This window comes from Equus przewalskii, chromosome 17 (assembly GCF_037783145.1).
Source record: "Equus przewalskii isolate Varuska chromosome 17, EquPr2, whole genome shotgun sequence".
NCBI lineage: Eukaryota > Metazoa > Chordata > Mammalia > Perissodactyla > Equidae > Equus > Equus przewalskii.
The window spans coordinates 18744138-18761065 of record NC_091847.1 but is presented as its reverse complement, the minus strand read 5'-3'; the positions used below and the strand labels follow the sequence as shown (position 1 = coordinate 18761065).

General features: G+C 36.3%; 1 protein-coding gene across 10 annotated transcripts in view; it reads left to right on the top strand.

Annotated features, from left to right (window-relative positions):
* ZRANB3 (zinc finger RANBP2-type containing 3) overlaps window positions 1–16928 on the top strand; it is a 216319-nt gene that overhangs the window by 162220 nt on the left and 37171 nt on the right. For all 10 annotated transcript variants that reach the window (XR_011528336.1, XR_011528335.1, XM_070579602.1 and 7 more), the window contains 4 exons: window positions 4584–4703; window positions 6916–7035; window positions 9784–9963; window positions 10845–10997. Coding sequence is in view for 8 of the 10 variants with exons in the window: in XM_070579602.1 (XP_070435703.1) it covers window positions 4584–4703; window positions 6916–7035; window positions 9784–9963; window positions 10845–10997 (573 nt within the window). In the remaining 2 variants the exon portion in view is untranslated. The remainder of the gene's footprint in view (window positions 1–4583; window positions 4704–6915; window positions 7036–9783; window positions 9964–10844; window positions 10998–16928) is intronic.

Below are 16928 nucleotides of genomic sequence, written 5' to 3'. Positions count from 1 at the left end.
GCCCTGAGCTAACATCCATGCCCGTCTTCCTCTACTTTCTATGTGGAACGCCTACCACAGCATGGCTTTTACTAAGCAGTGCCACGTCCGCACCCGGGTCCGAACCGGCAAACCCCGAGCCGGCCCCAATATAGGCCGTTTTAAAATGCAAACCTATGCAATCCCCAACTTAGGAACCTAAGAATCCTAAAGTTCATTTGTTAACATAGATATTTTGGTTCTCCAAACGCATTTTCCCAGTATCACAATGATGGTTAAGTTACTAGGTTAGTCCCAAGAGACTATTAAGCCGGTTGTATCGTTGAACTTTATAGTATTAATAGTAACCATAAGCCTTCCTGAACCAGTGTTTGGAAGGAGTAGGGAGCAGGGGGCTGGAGTTTTGGCATCAGCAGTTTCTGGTTGTAACGAGGAAAGAGGGATGCCAGTGGAGGGGACTCTGGTGGAAACAGCTTGCTTGTGAAGAGGTGGGGAAGGCATCGGAGACTAGGGGTGCCGTGATTGTACAGTTTGTAAATTCGCAATGGATGGTAAATGAATGTACCTTAAAAATGTTCCAACTTGACATGTACTTTTTGAAAGGCTTATCACCGTAAATATAGCTCTTTAGGCAAACATGCAGTTTATTAAAGTGGTTCTGTTACCATGGAAACATATCCAGAATTTATAGCTCCTTATTTTGAGAGGGCTTCATTCCACTTTCTGAGGCACTAAAATCCAAGGCTAAAGTTCTTAACAGCCTCCAGTCTCATTGTATGATGAATTTCTATTATTTAGGAAATTTAGACATATAAAATGTGGCTTGCAGAATTAGTCTTGTGATTTTGTAGTCATATGCATGAATTTTAAGTAGGTATTTTTCAGTTTTGAAATGCCCATTTTAATTTTTTTTATTACCAAAGCTACATATGATCATAGCTTAATGAGGAGAAACAGCCATTTCAAAATATAACAGCCCCCTAAACTTATTCCCTAGAGGCAACCATTTCCTATTCTCTTAGTCAATTTTTTTAGTGTTTTCTTCAAATCTGTCAGCGTGTTTATCTTGCTTCTTTGTTTGTATTAGTACTTGCTTTGTAATTTTAGCTGTTATAAATTGGCTTCCCAAAATGGAAGATAAAATTTTAGCTCTTTCATCCCTCTGCCCCACCTTCTCACCTAGACCTTTCCCCAATTCCCATACTTCCAACAGAGTGATGGGTAGGTAGACAGGTAGGTAGGTGGATGGGTGGATGGATGGATGGATGGATGGATGGATAGACAGATGGAGAGAGAGAAAGAGAGAGAGAGAGTTATAGTTTTACTAATTTTATAGCAATTTATGCTAATTTTGGCTTGATCAATATTCACCATGTATATTATTAGACAATGTTTATACTATTTACAGTTGAATCATACAATATACTATGGATGTATTTTCTTTCTTCTACAACTCATTTTCACTAATTCATCCTTAAGCTTTTCCACTAGTTGTTTAATCTCCTCATGATATCTTTAAACATTAGCATTGTAGTAATTTTATCTTCTTAAACAAATTTCACCTATTGCCATTGATCAGCTCTAGTCCATGCTGTTGCTCTTTTGGTCTACTGCAGAGCTCTCATCCTGGGGATTTTCTTTATTTCTCTCTTGTGCTGAATTACCTCTTTCCTTGATATTATTTTCTTTATTTGTTTACTCCCTTGTTTTGCTGGACCAGTAGCCTCCCAAGAAAGAGTACAATGAAGGTAAATTATTTCAATCCCTGCATATTTGAAATGTCTTTATTCTACTTTTATACCTGATTTTTAATTTGACTGGACATAAATTTTTAGTTAGAAATCATTTTCTCTCAATTTTTAGTATTGATGTTGAGATATCCAATGCAATTCAAAATTTTTATTCTATTTTGATTCTGTGAAATCTTTTCCTCCCCTCTCTAGAGGCTCATAGAATCATTTATTTGTCCCCAAAGTTCTAATATTTTATGATGATGGACCTTGCTCTAGGTCCATTTTCATCCATTGTGAAGGATCTTCAGTGGCCCTTTTCCATTTTGGAAACTCATGTACTTAAGTTCTGTAAAACATTCTTTATTTCTTTGATTATTTCATTTCCTCTGTTTTCTCTGTATTGTTTCCTAGAACTTTTATTTTTCATATATTGCCCTTATGTCCTGATCCTCTAATTTTCTTATATTTTCTCTATTATTTTCCGTCTACATTCTAGAAGATATCCTCAGCTTAATAACCAGCGCATTTTTATTTATTTTTATTTATTTGTTTATTTTTTGCTGAGGAAGATTCACCCTAAGCTAACATCTCTTGCCAATCTTCCTCTTTTTCTATGTGAGGTGCCTCCACAGCATGGCCATTGATGACTGGTGTAGGTCCACGCCTGGGAACAGAACCCAAGCTGCTGAAGCAGAGCATGCTAAACTTAACCACTAGGCTACCAGGGCTGGCCCATAAGCAGTGGCATTTTTAATCCCTGCTTTTATATTTTTCATTTCCAAAAGTACTTCCCTCCATCTCCCCCAACTATTCCATTTTTGTAGCATCCTATTCTGGTTTGTTTTTTTTTAAAGATTGGCACCTGAGCTAACATTGTTGCCAATCTTCTTTTTTTTTTTTAATTGCTTTTTCTCCCCAAATCCTCCCAGTACATAGATGTATATTTTAGTTGTGGATCCTTCTACTTGTGGCATGTGGGATGCCACCTCAGTATGGCCTGATGAGCAGTGCCATATCTGCGCCCAGGATCCGAACCAGCAAAACCCTGGGCCGCTGAAGCAGAGCACACAAACTTAACCACTCGACCACGGGGCCGGCCCCATTGTTCTTGTTTTATAAATGTAATCTCTTGTAGTTTTTTTCTCTCTGTGTAGTTTATCTGTTCTTAAGGTTGCTTTCTACAAATGCCTGGTGATCCTTGGTTGTTTGCTTATATTTACAAGTAAGACACTAAACACTGACTGGAGACCCTGTTTGTGGATATGGACTGTAAACTATGGCCTTCAGTAAACGGTGATCTGACTGGGATGTCTTGTTGAGGAACCTCCAATGTCAGTATCTTTAGTCTTTTTTCTTTAACTGATCAGATTCCCCAGAAAAGAGTCATTTTATAAGACTTTGCTCTTCTGCCTAGAGACCTGTTTTGGACCTGTAGGGGTAGAAAGTTTGAGGGACAGGGACAGATCTCAGTATTTATTATGTAACTTTCATTTAACCCCCATGATTTTTGCAAGATGGCCTACGGTCAATGTTGGATTCCTCCATCCAGATACTGTCTGTTTTACCCTCTGCAGAAAGTGAATCGCCAGTTTTTCTGCCAGGAGGGGTTGGGAAGTCACCTATTATGTGGACTGGGTAGAGAAAGGATATGGATCAGTGTTGCACATAATCAACTACTTAGTCATTCTTTCAGCTAAGCCTCCTGTTTTAGCCACACCCCATCCTCACTTCCAGAGGTGCCATTTCCTGAGCCTTTTTAGACTACTGCATTATAAACCAGGTGCTTCTCAACTTTCCCTACTGCCAGGGTAGGAACTGTCAGGTTGGCTAATCCATCACCAAGCATCTGTCTAGTTTTTAGCTTCCAAAGTTTTGTTGCTATTGATCCCTTTCCAATTCTTCTTCCCTCTCTACACTTTGCTCTCATTTAAATATAACACTGAGAAGGAGTGGAGGTTAAATATGTTGAGCCTGCTATCTTTTCCCAAAATTTCTAAGTAACTAGTTTTTAGCAGTTAAGAGATACTATATTTATGTTTTAAATTTAATTCATGCTATCCACTTTAAATTTAATTCCTATTTAATTCATCTCATATTGATTTCTCACTCTTAATAAGTAACTTGTCCTCGAGTTAACTAAGGAAAGTGTATTCAATCTGAACTTTCTTATTTTCTTCTTTCTACCTCGCAATTTCTTTGTGTCTCCCCTTGTTCTCTCAGATCTCCTTCCTGTGATTTTAATCCCATCACTCCAGCCTCTTCTGTGATCTCCATCCTGGAGACAGGCTAAATCCCCTCATTTTCTATTTTTCTTAGCCTATCTGCACCTTAAACAGCTTGTTTGTAAATCTACCTAGGTTTCTTAATTAAAAAAATGAATTAGCCAACTTTCTTTAACCCTTAAGTTTCAGTCCTGGCTTTCTTACTCTTTTTCAGTCTCCTCCCCCTCAAAATAATATTATTCATCTGATGTTTTATCTTCCATTTTCTCCTTAACTCTCTTCCACTTAGTCTTCTATATAAGTTTTTTTCAAAATTGCTTTCTAAACAAAACCACCATCCTTTTCTTGGTCATAGCCTAATTGACTACTTTCTATTGAAACTCTTTCCTTCTCTTGTTTTGTTAATTCTCATTCTTGTCTTGTTCTTGTTTTACTTCTCAGTTTTTTCTCTCTCTTGCCCCTCTTCTTCCACATGCCCCTTACGTGTGGGCATCTACTTCCTTAGGCTACCTAGAGAACAAAGCAGTTAAAAGTTCATAGAAACTTGACTGATTTTCAAGAAGGTTTTCTTGCTTTATTAAAGGAAAGTGACATGATTTTTTAATAAACATTTTTATGACATTACTAAGCTTTAACTTTTAATATTTAGGCAGGTGCTGTGAAGGATTATATTAAGATGATGCTTCAGAACGATTCACTTAAATTTCTGGTTTTTGCTCACCATTTAAGCATGCTCCAAGCTTGCACAGAAGCAGTCATAGAAAACAAGGTAAGCTACCATTTTTCTATGAAACACTTCTTAGGTTGCAGTTTTTAATATAGTAAACATCAATTGTAGTCTTATAGTTGAGCTTTTTTGCCATCTTCAGATGATGGTATATAAATTATTATTAGATATTTTGTTGCAAATTATTATAATATTGTATTACTGTTGTGTTGATAATGTACTATTAAATTTTCTCTTTTATACCAGTGTTATAATTTTCCACTGATCAAATTATCTGGATTGATTAAAATATGCTGCCTTGATAGGCTATAAAGTGAATTCTGCTTTTGATAATGGATATACCATTTGAGATTGGCAGTTAAAAGTTAAAATTTTTGTTTACCAACAAGGTGGTCTTAGAATGTGAGTGATTTTGAGGGGAAAGGAAGAATGAATTCAGCCGATTTTAGTGCCCAGCTGCAGTCACACCTTTTAAACTTCCAGGCAGCCTACTCTATAAAATATGTTATTAAGATTTAGTGTAAGTGAATTTGAAGCATATGGCCCAGGTAAGCTCCACCAAACCTGCTGGGCTCACTGCATTTTCTTAGTCCCGCCTTGTTCCCCAACAGTCTTATCAGTGACAGCATCTGCCATTTTTTCTTTCAAAGTTTAAACCTGTCCTTTCTTTATGTGCTGACGGCTTCTAGAGATGCTCAGAACCAGCCAGAAGAAATTTCCTGACAAATTGTGTGAGCTTAATATACCTCGAGCAGCAGAACCGCTGGCCCGTATAGGTAGATTTTTCAAATGGAGGAATAAAGCCATGTTTTTTAAAACTTCGTATACATTTTTCAAGCATTAGCTAGTATGTTCATTAACATTACCAAAGAAGTAATTCTAGTGTTTCCTTCATAGAAGGATTTATAATAGTATAATATGACAAAGAGCTGTGCATTAGAAGGTGCTTTCTCATTGATTGTCATATAGTATCTGTAAAACACCTTCTGAGGAAGAATTAGCTAACTTAGAAATTTTTAAATGATTGGGCAATAATATTCGATTCATAATATTTTCTTATTCTGATTCCCTTGTACCTTAAAATTACTGGAATGTATTCCAAGCTTAGTGGTCTGTCTCTTTTTTCCACTTTGACTTTACTGATGTGTTCAGAATCCCATTTAGCATCACTAAGAGTTAAAAATGGAGGTAGTCAAGGTATTGGAGGTGAATTTCTCCCAAACTCTCCTTAGCCTGACAGTGTGTTTTCTTTAGAATGACCCTCAGAAGATTTTATAATCTCCCTTACTGGATAGTAAGTGGATCACTGGTCAGTTTATATTGGTTTTGTGAAGACATAGAAAGTTGATAAAGGACATTCTATTTAATGATTAACTTGACTATTCCCTTATAAAAGTGAATATTTCTATGTCTCAACTACTTAAGGCTATGTTTTCCATAAAAGTGGATATATAAATGAAACTATTTTACATTCAGGGCTTATTCTTGTTTTTGTTCAAAGTTGAGTAATAAGTTCTTTTTAAGTATTGTAACACACACTGATTGCTCCCTTTTCTCAACTCAAATAGTTTTTAAAAGACAGCACTGTTCACTATAGCACTTAATGTTTCCCTACTTCTTAAAAATGTGTTTGGGTGTCTTGGTTCCCCACTTTGATGGAGATGATGTATCACATATTTCTTTTAAGTTTAATAATGTGAAGAAAGGGAATTCAAATGATACATTAAAAAAGATATTTTTCCAGTTAATGTGGGACTATTTCAGAAATAAATGCACTAGTCTTCATGAATCCCTAATATATGGGCGGAATCCTCTTTTTCCTTTCTCACATGTTTGACTTTAATTTTGCTTTGGAATTAGTGATCCTGTAACTTTAAAGTTAGTCGGATCCATCATTTAAAGTTTGCATAATAATTTACATAGAATTTTACTGAGGACAACATTAGCTTAATTCAGTAATGATGTATGGAGCTCCTCTTATATACGAGGCATTGCACTTGGCCTTGATGGTATGAGGATGAATTAGACATAGATCCTCCCCACAAGTAGCTTAAAAGATTAAAAAATATGAAATCATTATAAGAAGCTATTAAGAAATTTGGTTAAGATTCTTCTTGTATAACATTTGCCAACCTGTCATCTTAACCAGTTTCTGTTTTATTACGAGAACATAAAAATAAGCTGTAAAATGTATAAAATGAGATGGGTGCATAGGGGCTTGTCCTAATTTTGCCATTTTGCTTGTTGATGCTAGACTCGTTACATTAGGATAGATGGAAGTGTTCCATCTTCAGAAAGGATACATCTGGTTAATCAGTTTCAAAAGGATCCTGAGACTCGTGTGGCTATCCTAAGCATTCAGGCTGCTGGTCAGGTAAGAAATTTCAGGTCTAAATTTGGTAATGAAATGTTGTTGAGATAATCAAAAGGCCATTGACCATAATTATAACTTTATAGCCAAATATCTGCTGTAATAAATATTCATTCTACTTGGAGAGCACTAGAAAGTATAATAGAATGAGACCTCAACACCTCTGACACAAATCTTCCGAAATTTTCAAGGAAAGAATTTCCTAGATGACTATAGTTAATTTGATTGTAATACTTTTCCATGACCTTTTTTCCTTCCTTTGAATTTGCATAGAAGTTTTTCATCCCTTTCTTATAGCACTTATCTTACTTGGTGGTTTTCATCTGAGTCTGTGAGGCAAGGTGGCCTGAGGGAAAGAACTCTTCTGTCTCAGAAATTTTTATGGAGTGCCCCTGGTTTGTCCCTTAGAATTAGATTTGGCTGCAAGTAAATGAAAAGCCAAATTAAGAATGAATTCAATACACAAAGTTTTATTCTCTGATGTAGACAATCCAAGGCTACTGTGGTGGTTCCACGAAGTCTTTAGCACTTAGGCCCCTTCCGTCTGTCTGCTTCACCACTCCCAGCAGGTATCTCTTATCTAAGAGTCCAGCTAGAGCTTCTCCATCACATCTGCAATCCAGGCAGCTGACTGGAGAAAGGCATGCTGCATCTCATTGGCCTGGAGTTAGTCCCATGGCCACAATCAACTTCAAGGGAAGCTGGGAAAAGTAGTCTTTTTTTCAGGTAGTCACGCTAAAAAATCAGGTATTATGTTGCAGAGGAATAACAAAAGAATAGATGCTAGGGAAGGCAATGACAGTCTCTGCCGCACTGTGTAAGAGGGGATCCTTCCGGACCTTTTTTCTACTAACATTCTAAAATATTTTGATGTAAATGTCTAAGCCGGAATAGTTAACATAGGGAAAAGTAGTTAAGCCTGTTACTGTTGTTACTGTTACCTATGCAACCTGGTATATGCGTTTTCTGGTACCTTCGGTGGACTCGAACCTGGACCAGAGCCAAAGATCTGCTTTTACCCAGCTAGTTGATGTATATAAAATTATATATATAAGAAACTCCAAGAGGATGAAGAAGTTCTAGAACTCACTGAGAGTTCTAACTAAAACGAGAGTTAATCTCAACACTTCCCTCATGTTGGATTAAACTTCCCATAATCTGAGTTCTATATCCGTTAGAATATGCCAGCCATGGAGGATGTTATCAAAAAGAGCTTAAAATTAGAAATGGAGTACTCATAGCATGGGAGAAGATAAGTAGGAGGAAGCCAGGCAGGAGAGTCTAGGAGTGGTCTGGTAAAAGACTTTTTCAAATTAAGGTTGTACAGGGCACTCACATTTTATTCAAGGTTGTATTCCTGAAGACCTTGTATAATTTCAAACTCATATACATGAACACTGGTAGGTTGTATTCCTGAAGACCTTGTATAATTTCAAACTCATAAACATGAACACTGGTATCTTCATAGGAATAGAGGAAAATAAGGGCTTAGTTCTTGGAGCCTGTGAATCTTACATGGTAGTTTGGTAGCATCTTTGAGTGACGCTGACCTTGCCAACATATTTTCCGTTTTTTCTTATATGATCATATGATGCTTTTTACACACTTAAAGGTGTCTCTTGTTAATACTACTTCTTATTTTTCAGCACTATCTCTAAGATTTTGTGGCATTTCCTGTCCTAAATAGCAGCACAGTTTAGCATGGTGGTTGTTTGGCTCTCTCTGTGTTTTTATTACTTCTACCCTCCATTCCGAAGTGATTGATCTTCAGTGAATTTTTCAACTTGAGAACTAGTGCCACCATTTAATGAATGCCAGTATGATATTGTTATGTGACATAAAAATATTTTAAGTCAAAATAACTTATCAAAGTAACAGCACACAGTCACAAAAGTCACTCACTCCCAGAAGTTCCAGTGCATGTGAACAACAGTTGGATTAGATGATACTCCCAAAGTATGGTGGATATTTCTGTTGACTCCTAACATCATTTACTACTATGTGGCAATATCATAAGTGTGGTTCACATTTCACTCAGCCTACCACCTTTAAAATCGTGCATTGTTGGACACTTTTTTAGTTTGAGGAGATTTGCATTATTTCATATATTGATTATAAGACAAGACTTAGTTAATACTTTTTTAATGTCACACTATTTCAAACTGATACAAAATGCAATTGCACAAAAAATGTAGTTGTTTTCTATGTATTGAGATATAAGCCAGTAAACTTCAGAGTCTTTGGGACGTAACATGAGAAATTTCATAGGAAGAGAACTGTATGACTGGGGACATGATTTTCTTGCTTTGTAGAACAGCAGTATGAATTAAATGCATAGAGGATGTCACTGCTCTCTGCCTAGTTGCTATGGATACCATGTGTTAGAAATTATATTCTCATTTATAATGTATTTTATTAGATTTTCCAGTGGTAATGTGAATCCAGTCTTCATCAGAGGATAAAGTGATTTTGTTTATATATGTATCCATCAAACTGACTTTTGAAATATTGAAATATGTTTTAAATGTGTTTTTTTGTAGTTCACCTGGCTATCTGGCAATGAGCAGTCTTCATTTGCCTTTCATGAATTAAATTTTCTTAATTTGGCTCAAAATGAAAGACGGATTTGTTTTTAAGTCCTTCAGTCTTCTCTTGTCCATTTAACATGTGTGGAAAGACTTTGTTATATATGGCTCTCTGTTGCAGTCTCAGTTTATTTGCATCTCAGTTTCTTCACCTTGTTTTGCTTAGGGTTTGACCTTTACTGCTGCAACTCATGTTGTATTTGCTGAGTTGTACTGGGACCCTGGACATATAAAACAAGCAGAAGACCGTGCTCACCGAATTGGACAGTGCAGTTCTGTGAATATTCACTACCTCATTGCAAAGGGAACTCTAGACACCCTTATGTGGGGAATGTTGAATCGCAAGGTAAAGCTTGAATTTAAACCGGGTTACCAACTTACTCGTTATTATCCGTAGCCTACATGAGTCAAGAGGCTGAGTTTTAGTGTTTTCAGGCAAAGGATACTTAAGTATGCCAAGATATTGATGTTAATAGAGACTAAGTTCAGAAAAGGCTTCAAGTGGTAGTACTCTATCTGCTCTCTCTGGAATAAGAGAGAGGCATGAATTTACCTGTATTCCTATTGTCTTCCAAGCCCTTCTTCTACCATTTTACAGGCTAGAAGGAGAGGGTTAACTAACAAGGAACCGTAATGCCTTCAAGCCCCAAGTCTTTTCTGTAAGCTAAGAATAAACCCTTTCTCAGAAGAATTTTTACATACTGAGCTACTTTTGGACAGAGGACAGCCGGTACCCAGACTCTAGAAAAGGTAGGAGGGACTTTGCAAGGTCTGTCCACTCAGCTGTCTCTTCTTCTCCCCAGCCTTGAGGAATGTTTATAGAAAGGACTTGACTAAGGCTTAGAGGATATTTTCCAAGCTCTGAGTATAGATATTCAAAATGGCCAACCATTTGTAGGTTTAGTTTCCAAGTTTATAGATATTAGAATAAAAGTTTTTATGAGAAAAGCAAATAGCCTCATTTTTCTGGCTAGACCTTTTTCTCATTAAGAATAGGGATTATTGACTTGGGAATTTGGTTGTAATTTTGAATAATTATATTACTGAAGTAATATATACTAAATAATTGTATTGCTAAAGTAATAATTACACATATTACTTACATATTGAAACAATAAGATTTTCTTTAGTGGGTTTGTGATTTAAGAGCAAAATCAAGATACTGCTTATTAAATGTCAGCTACGAGGTGAACTGTTATAAAATTCATATGCTTTTCCATCTTACAGGCTCAGGTTACGGGGAGCACATTGAATGGTAGGAAGGAGCAACTTCAGGCTGAGGAAGGTGATAAGGAAAAATGGGATTTCCTGCAGTTTGCTGAAGCTTGGACTCCAAATGAAAGTTCTCAAGAGCTCAGGAGTGAAATTTTGTTCACTCATGTAAGATTGTATCACATATTCTTTTCTTTTTTTTTAATATCCTGAAACTATAACTTTATCGTATATTGTTTTAAACAGCAATTTTCCGTTATTTATGCTATTGAAAGGAAGCTCCACATAAAGCTGGAAAACCTCTTAGAACCAAAAGATAACATTGATAGAAGGAGGCGGCAACCGTGGCTTGTATCTTCCAACAGTTATGTATTAGTGCTCACTGTTCAGCTCCTTAGAAAGACAAGCTAAATAGAATCCAGCCTTCAGAAGAAAATACGAGAGACTATCTTTATGACTCTAAGGGTAGAGAAAGGTGTAAGTATTAAATTTGCTACAAAATTTAACATAAATAAGTCACAGACTCAGTAAAGATATTTGCATTACAATACCCAAAGTATATAAAGAATGTATACAATTCAATTAGTAAAACACAAACAAGCCAACAGAAAAATATGCAAACAGTGTGAGCATCTGAGGAGCCCTGAATAGCCAATAAACATGAAAAGTAACTGCCTCATCAAAATAAGATCCATCATTGCGTCTGTATTTATTGGCTGGCATTTTTCTGTAAAGAAAAACTATATTTCTCATTTAAAAAAATATCGCTATGAATGTGGAGCTTCTATTATTATTTAATGTGTTGTAATCTTTCACCTTTTTTTTTTTTTTTAAAGCTCTGGCTAGTTGAAGCTCCTTGAAACTGGCTCTCCCACTCTTTTTTTTGTTTGTTTTTTTTGTCTCTATAATTCTCTGAGTGCTTTCTTGCTTTCTGACAGACAATATATTCCAGATATACCTTACTTTTCCTTTGTTCCAGATCTGGAACTGGACATTTCTTTAAGGAGCCCTGATTTCCTTTGTTGGAGAATGATATTTAGAAATCAGGATTTTTTTATTGCTCTGGGATGTCATTCCTTCTGGGCTATTTTCAACATACAGAGCCGTATACATACACGTACCTACACTTTTGCATAGATGGGTAGATATGAATGTACCTATATGTATGCATTTTTAAATCATAAGTTCATACTATTCTCTCCAGTTCAGCTCCAGTATCACCAAGTTCTTCTTCACCTTCTCCATATATCAATACAAATATAAGTATTTATATTTCCCTTATCCATCAGTGAGACTCTGGTTCCTAACAACATCAACATATTTACTCATTTGCTCTATCCTTCCATACGTGCAAAATAATTTAAAAATTATTATGCTAATACCACTACCAACAACTAAGTAAAAGTCAAGATTACTTAGCAGTTCTAAATACATTCCACTAAAGGTATATTAGTCATGGTTTTCTGTTCAGAAATTATTTGAATTAGTTCTTTTTTTCTATGTGTTTATCTTATCAATTTGACAGGCATTTAGGTTCATTTGTTTCTGTGTGTATTTAATTGAAGGTTTTACATGTTTTTGAATGTTTAAAACATTTAAATAGTTTAAAAGTCAAAACTATATAAAAAGGTATACCCAGAGATAATTCTGTTATTAGAATTATATAGATAATCTCTTATTTATCTCTTCCTTATTTTTCTATCTGTCCCCTATAAGTAATCATTTTTATTAGTTTCAGGTTTAATCCTTCCTAGGTTTTCTTTTTTAAAAAAATAAATATACTTATGTGTATATGTGTTAAGCAAAAGAAATTAAAACAAGATCAGTTACTACTTCACTGCCTTGGACTGGCAACAGTGAAAGCATTTGACATACCAAAAATGCCAGGAACATTTCATATGCTGAACTCTCATATACTGCTTGGTGGGAGAATAAATTGTTGTAACTACTTGGGAGAACAATTAGGCAATAACTATTAGGCAATAGGTAAAGTTGGAAATGCTAGGAATATATTCCCATTGCTAGAATACCATTGCTAGGAGTATATTCTCACACATGTGTGTAAGGATACATGCACAAAGATGTTTATTGAATCATTTTTTGGAGAGCAAAAAATTGGAAACAACCAAAATGCCCAACAGTAGGAGAATGGCTACATAAACTGTCATAAGATGCTGTTTAGAAGTTAACATAAAGGAGTTAGATTTATGTGTATCTACATGACCAGATTTCAAAAACGTGTTATTTTAAAAATGCTTAGCACACACACATACATACACACAAATAATATTATGTATTTATGAGTACATGTGTATGTAATAAAACATACAAGTTGGAAAAATACATATTATATCTGGGGAAGAGTAAAAATGTGATCGCAACTTCATCAGAAATGTTTCATTTCTTTTATTTTAAAAAAGGAGCAGAAGTAAATGTTACAATATTAGTATTTGTAAATTTTGAATGGTGAGTATGTGGGTGTTATATTCTCTGTACCATAACAGATGCTATTTGGAGGCCATATTTAATAGAATAAGAAATAATATATGTGAGAAGCTTATAGCCATTCAGACTATCTGCTTTTTCCTAGCTCTTTTGGGGCTATATGGCATGAGAGTTATGAGGAGTTTAATTTTAATTTTTTAAAGAAATCAGAAATTATAGGCATAAAATTGAAGTCTGCACATGTTTCTCATAATGCAAAATTAAAATTTTAATGTAAAATTTAGTTCCATGAAAACAGAATATTTTTATGTGGAATCTTATTAAATTTTTTATCTATCTAATTTGCAGGGCTAGTACATATTTTTTTTAGGATACTAGAATGTCATTCTGTCAAATATTACTGAAAAAATAGAAGGATTACATCTAAAACATTTTTATTTAAAAAAACTGCTTTCCTTTAAGTAGTGTTTATTATATTATATTTTGGTCTATAAACAAATCAATAGATATCCTAGGTATTTAAAATATATATAACTAAAACTATGATTTGTGGCTGTTCTTTCTCTAAGATTCCTTATTGAACTATGTTTGAGTTCATTTCTAGGATAAGAATTGAGAATTTGAAACATATCTTCCTGTATATATACGTGTTTATTGTTTTAAAGGTGCATCTGGAGCAGCCCTGATGGCCTAGTGGTTAAAGTTCAGCACTCTCACTGCCTTAGCAGCCCAGGTTCGTTTCCCAGTCCTGGAACCACACCACTCATCTGTCAGTAGCCGTGCTGTGGTGGTGGCTCACATAGAAGAGCTAGAACAACTTACACCTAGAATATACAACTATGTACTGGGGCTTTGGGGAGGAAAAAAGAAAGAAGATTGGCGACAGATGTTAGCTCAGGGCGAATCTTTCTCTGCAAAAAAAAAAGAAAAAAAAATATATATAATAAAGCTATTAAAAAAATGCATCTGAACACCAATATCTATCTGTTTACAAAGTTAAAAGTAATTGCCCAATTATCCTTAACAAATCTTACTTTCCTGAGTTAGGTGTTATCTTTCACAGTTTAGTGTTACCTTGCACAGATTTTTCAATGCATGTCTTTATACATAGGATGTTTTATATAAATTGGAATCTTATAATGTAAAGGACCGTTTGTTTGTTTTGATTTGTTACTTTGTTTGTATTTATTTGTCTTTTGGCCAGCATGTGAAATGTACTTTGAATTACTTTAGGTGGGCATGCCACTCACCACTTTGTCTTTACATCCTCCAGCTTCATGTATTTTTTGTGTGTGTGAGGAACATTGGCTCTGAGTAATATCTGTTGCCAATCTTCCTCCTTTTGCTTGAGGAAGGTTGTTGCTGAGCTAACATTGGTGCCAATCTTCCTCTATTTTATGTGGGATACTGCCACAGCGTGGCTTGCCGAGTGGTGGTGCTAGGTCCATGCCTGGGATCCGAACCCTCAAACCCTGGGTCCCTGAAGTGGGGTGGACGAATGTAACCACTGTGCCACTAGGTTGGCCCCTAGCTTCATGCATTTTAAGAAATGTTCAATTTGTTGAAATGTTCTAAGGAAATTTAGTCTACCAATGAACATATTTTTCTTCTGAATGTTGCCAAAATTTCAGCATTTCCTATGGGAATTTTACTATTTATACTGATTTCTTTCTTATTCTTTCTTAAAGCCTTTAAGAAAAGTTTTTCTACATTTAGCATTTCCAGGATACTTCCAATTTTGTCGATTAAACTTTGCTAGTTAACCAAATTTGCCCTTTGTCATCAAAAACTTGTTTAAAAAGTTTCTAACAGTTCTAATTGGATGGTTTTTGACAGCTTGTGAATATTTCTCTAGTGTCAGCATTTTAAGGAATGTTCATTTTATCTGTCCTGTTGCCCTGCTGCTGAAGCTGGAGGTTAGAGCTGGGGCAAAGAAAAGGGACCATCCACAGCCGGAAGAACCATGGATTGTGTGTGTTAGTCAGCACATGACTCAGCCCAGCCCATCTTCTCCCTGGAGAAGGGGAGCCTGAGAGGCTCAAAGAGGAGGAGACCAAGGAGCAGAGACCAGGCCTGAACAGCAAAGAGAGGATAAGCTGAGGGCAGGAAGAGAGTCTGGAGGCCCCAGCACCCTGGATCCCTAGCTCCCCACAGTCTTCTGAACCCTGCCAATCCATCACATTCAAAATGCTATGGACTTTGGGCTGGCTTGGTGGCACAGTGGTTAGGTTCAAGCACTCCGCTTTGGCAGCCCAGGGTTCGCCAATTCGGATCCTGGGCATGGACCTATGCACGGCTCCTCAAGCCATGCTGTGGCAGACATCCCACATACAAAGTGGAGGAAGATGGGCACAGATGTTAGCTCAGGGCTGATCTTCTTCAGCAAAAAGAGGAGGATTGGTGGCAAATGTTAGCTCAGGGCTAATCTTCCTCAACAAAAATAAATTCTGGGAAATCTATAAATGACTTTTAGAAAACCAAGAAGTTTGGTAAATTTGGCAAATTGGTTTTCAGTGAATTGACCTAGCCTAATATTAGTATGATTATGGGCCCTGGGGCAGGGAGACCTGTGGTTAGGAAGAAGAGGAGGAGAAGAATGAGTGAAAATTTTCCTGGACAAAATTTTTGTACTAGTTTTGGTATCTCCTGCCTTCTTTCTCCCCTGGTATTCTTGCCCTTCAGAATGGCATTATCTTTTATTTCCCTCCTCTCATAATCAGAATTCTCTTTCAGTAACATAATTCAGCTAACTATTAGAATAAAAAAATACATGGAACCAGGACTGATACTCTACCAGTATATATAGGTATAAGTGTACTGGTTGTTAAAATAGTAAATATTTTGTTAATGTTGGTTAATAGCCACTTCTTCAATCCCTTCATTGTGCTCCCTCACCCCACCAGAGGGCCCCCCGGACCTCCCCATGATCCGGCACAGCATGGGGCCTCTAGTTCTTTGCTTCAACCCAACACTTAGTTAATGCCCCTGCTATAGCTGTTGTTAAATATTTGACTAACATCCTGCATGGAATTAATCAACAAAAATGTATGAGTCGCAATTCTTTACCCGTCCTAGATATACTTACATTTTTTTAAAGAAATTATTTAATAACCCAGACGAAACTCAGATGGAAGTCCGACTCAAATGAAAAGGAATAATTCCACCACAAGGAAAGGTACCCTTGCACTGCCCACTTGGCTGTCCCTTCAGCAGCCAGTCCTGTCTTGGAGTCTTCTTCCAGGGTCACTGTCTCAGATGTGATCCAGTTCCTCAAGCTTCTCCTTTTCTTCTCTGTCTGAATGTGCATGACTTCTAAGTACTCTTTCGGTTTTGAGGTGTTTTGATTTTCCTACATTGGCTTCCATTGAATGATAAAGTAGGTCATCTCCAGATGGAAGGAGGGAAGGGTATGGACTATATTAGTCTATGTTGTCATTTCTAAGTAATTAAATGCTGTTTTTGAATAAAATAGACTGAGTGGAATATTGAAACAGGAAGCCTCCCTCTCTGTCTGATTTTCATTTTTGCTGCCATCATCTGAGGGGTATTCCTTCCTTTGGCTGTAGCTGTGGAAAACTTGGGCCCTTCCCATATCCTTTTCAGGGCCTTTTCCCATCCTCTTCTGGCCCTTAATGGATAATCAGCAGGATCATT